The sequence below is a fragment of the Cariama cristata genome, unplaced genomic scaffold (assembly GCF_000690535.1).
Source record: "Cariama cristata isolate BGI_N322 unplaced genomic scaffold, ASM69053v1 scaffold27886, whole genome shotgun sequence".
Classification (NCBI taxonomy): domain Eukaryota; kingdom Metazoa; phylum Chordata; class Aves; order Cariamiformes; family Cariamidae; genus Cariama; species Cariama cristata.
Genome location: NW_009623131.1, coordinates 784 through 3,550, shown reverse-complemented (window position 1 = coordinate 3,550; position 2,767 = coordinate 784). Strand labels below are relative to the sequence as shown.

General features: G+C 41.5%; 1 protein-coding gene across 1 annotated transcript in view; it reads right to left on the bottom strand.

The window, feature by feature from the left end:
- The window catches only part of TRAF1 (TNF receptor-associated factor 1), a gene marked incomplete at its 5' end in the record, with an annotated part of 16,127 nt that extends 13,601 nt beyond the window's left edge, over positions 1 to 2,526 (bottom strand). The window contains 2 exons of the mRNA XM_009702624.1: positions 490 to 574; positions 2,338 to 2,526. Coding sequence (XP_009700926.1) covers positions 490 to 574; positions 2,338 to 2,526 — 274 coding nt within the window. The remainder of the gene's footprint in view (positions 1 to 489; positions 575 to 2,337) is intronic.
- Positions 2,527 to 2,767: the final 241 nt, after the last annotated feature.

Sequence of the window (2,767 nt, the reverse complement as noted above, 5' to 3'; positions counted from 1 at the left end):
CTTTCCTCCAGATAGCCTGGCTGTCAAATTTCTTTCTAGGCAATTCAGCTGGCTAGCCGACACTTAGCTTTTTATCTCAGGGATGCTCCACCTGTAAGTTTGCTAACATGTTTGAAGGGTACAGAGAACCACGAGATTGGAAAATCCACCAGGATACTTACTAAGGATAATAAGTAACAGCTAAAACATGTTATTACAAGTAGGAAAGCACCTGTTACTTTGAGACAATAAAAAGTTAATTATATGGAAGAGTATGGGATTTTATGTCGCAGAACCTGACAGACTTGGAAAGTCCTAAGGCTGCCATTATACTTTTTTAAATCAAAAACTGTGGGAAATCCAAATGACTAAAGCATGAGTTAAAATATGTAACTATCAGATGCTATCACATGTTATATTATTCCCTCCTAAACTGTAGTCCAATGATGACTACGGAGTAGACCAGAGAATGGTTAATGATAAATTACTCAACGGTGAACTACAACTTACCCTTTCTTCTGCCAATAGGCTTCCCTCACTTAAAGTGCTGGGATCTTCCTCTTTACATTTCTGGCAAATCGCATTTTTATTGTTTCTGGCAAAAAGAAAGAAGAATGAAATAACAATCAGTTGGTGTACTGTAGTTTAGGAGGTCTTTGTATAGACACTGACACAAGTAAAAACATGGAAATTGTAATTTTCACTCGGAATCCATAGTTCTTGATCATTAAAGGGCCAATTCTTGAACACACTAACGTCAAAAAAACCCTGTGGTTTTATTTCTCAAGACTAGTACTAGGCCCATAAATCTCACCTGTATTTCAGCAAAATAAGAGCAGCGTGGATCATAAAAAAGAATAAAGATGGAAACCTATTTATCTCAGAATTATGCAAAACCATCATGTAACATGGTAACGTGAAAGGTAACATGAAAACTAAAGTCTTTTAAAATGCAGAAAATGCCCATTTTCCCAAGATAGATATATAGACTTCAAATTACAAAGACATAGTAGAACTGGTGCAGAATTGAGTTCTAGAGAGTTAACACCCTGCTGCAGCCAGAAAAGGTTTTGATTTACTCTCAAAATATTTAGTATAGAGTTTTATATAGGAAAAGTGAAAAACAAAACTTTACTAGAGATGTATTTCATTGTCAGTGCTGTTTAGCACCCAAGCAAATAATGAACTAACACAGACCGAGAAGCTCATCAGAAAAGCATCCATCCAACCACAGCATAACTGATTTCAAGCTGTACTAATTAGCTTGTCTGAGCCAGTTTCCTGTTTGTGCTGTAAGACTCCAGTGGGAAGAGACAACAATTCTGGTTACGTTCTGGTGACAGTTTTCTGAATTTACCATTTATGTTGCTTCATTAAGGGGCTTTGTTCTGGATTTACAGTAATGGACTTATGTAAGTTGGTCAAACACATTAATTTCAATACATTCTTACTTTATTATACATTGATCTTCAATTCACATGTGGCCAGAGCATTGACCAAGCTTTTCAGGTGCCCCACACTGTAATGAGAGCGGGGACTGCATGAACTGGCATACACCAACTACCTTACCAATAACATCCATGAGGAAGCGCAGTAACGGGCTTTAGACTGACTTAGCCAGTACCAAAGCCCAGTCACTGAATCTTGACAGCTGCTGTTTTCCAAAACGGCAAAGCTCAAGTCAGCTCATATTCATGGAATTGTGCTGCAATTTCACCTCTCACCTGCACGGCAGACACACCCTTTTCCAAAAGCTCTGCATCAAGGTGTAATTGTCAAAAGAAAAGGCAGGATAGAAGCAGCTAATGGGTCAAAGCAAATCCCCACCCAGCTCCTGGTTTTCAGGTTGTCCAGGCCAAGGGCTGTCACTGTTTTTCACTAACGGCAGCAGCACCTCAACATGTGGTGACCCAGCTGACTTACTAAAAATAAAACTCTAAGATAATGTTCATTAAAATCCTGTAACATCACTTATCATAGGACTGTAAAGTCTCATGGAAGTATTAAATCAGTCTTGTACTAGTTCTTCAAGGTTAAATCAGAATCCTTATCTCACACTTACAGACAGAAAACCTGACATCTGCCAAGCCCAGTAATCCAGCCTTCCCCACCCCGCAGCCTTCCATATTGGGAACAAGAAGGAGGCAGAGAGTACCCTGCAGTCCACCGCAGGTACGTAATTCCAGACAGTAAAATGACCATGGGCCAGTGGGCCAGGTAGCCACAGACCCATCTGCTGAGCACAGCGGCACGATGCAGCTCTCAGGAGCGCTTGCAGCCACTGACGGTGGCAGGGCGGTGTGACCCTCTGTAGCAAGGACCTACCGTACAATCCAGGAGAGGCAGGCTGAGCAGTACCTATGCCCACAGAGCGTCTGCAGGGCTTTCTTCAGAATGTTATTGCAGTTGCTGCACAGGTACTTCTGATCAGGCACATCCTCACAAATGTTAGTGGGATATCCGAAAGGAAATTCATTTTCATCAGGAGAAGAGCCGGGGACATCCTGCGGGCCTCTGGTTGTTTTCTCAGCCATCTGAAGTAAACTACTGTTAGAGATAAGGAAAAAAACCAGGTGCTCAAACAAGCAGACACACGCTCACTTTGATGTGACAGAATACATCAGGCATCAACGTCCACGAGCAGCTCCAAACCTGTGCAGTAATCTGGTGATCTATTTAATTGAGTCTCTAGCTGAACATGCGTGACTAAATGTCACAGTGGGGTTTGACTGGGTACCAGCAGGAAATTACTGTACAGGTTTAAAATTTCCCTCAAACACAACATGAA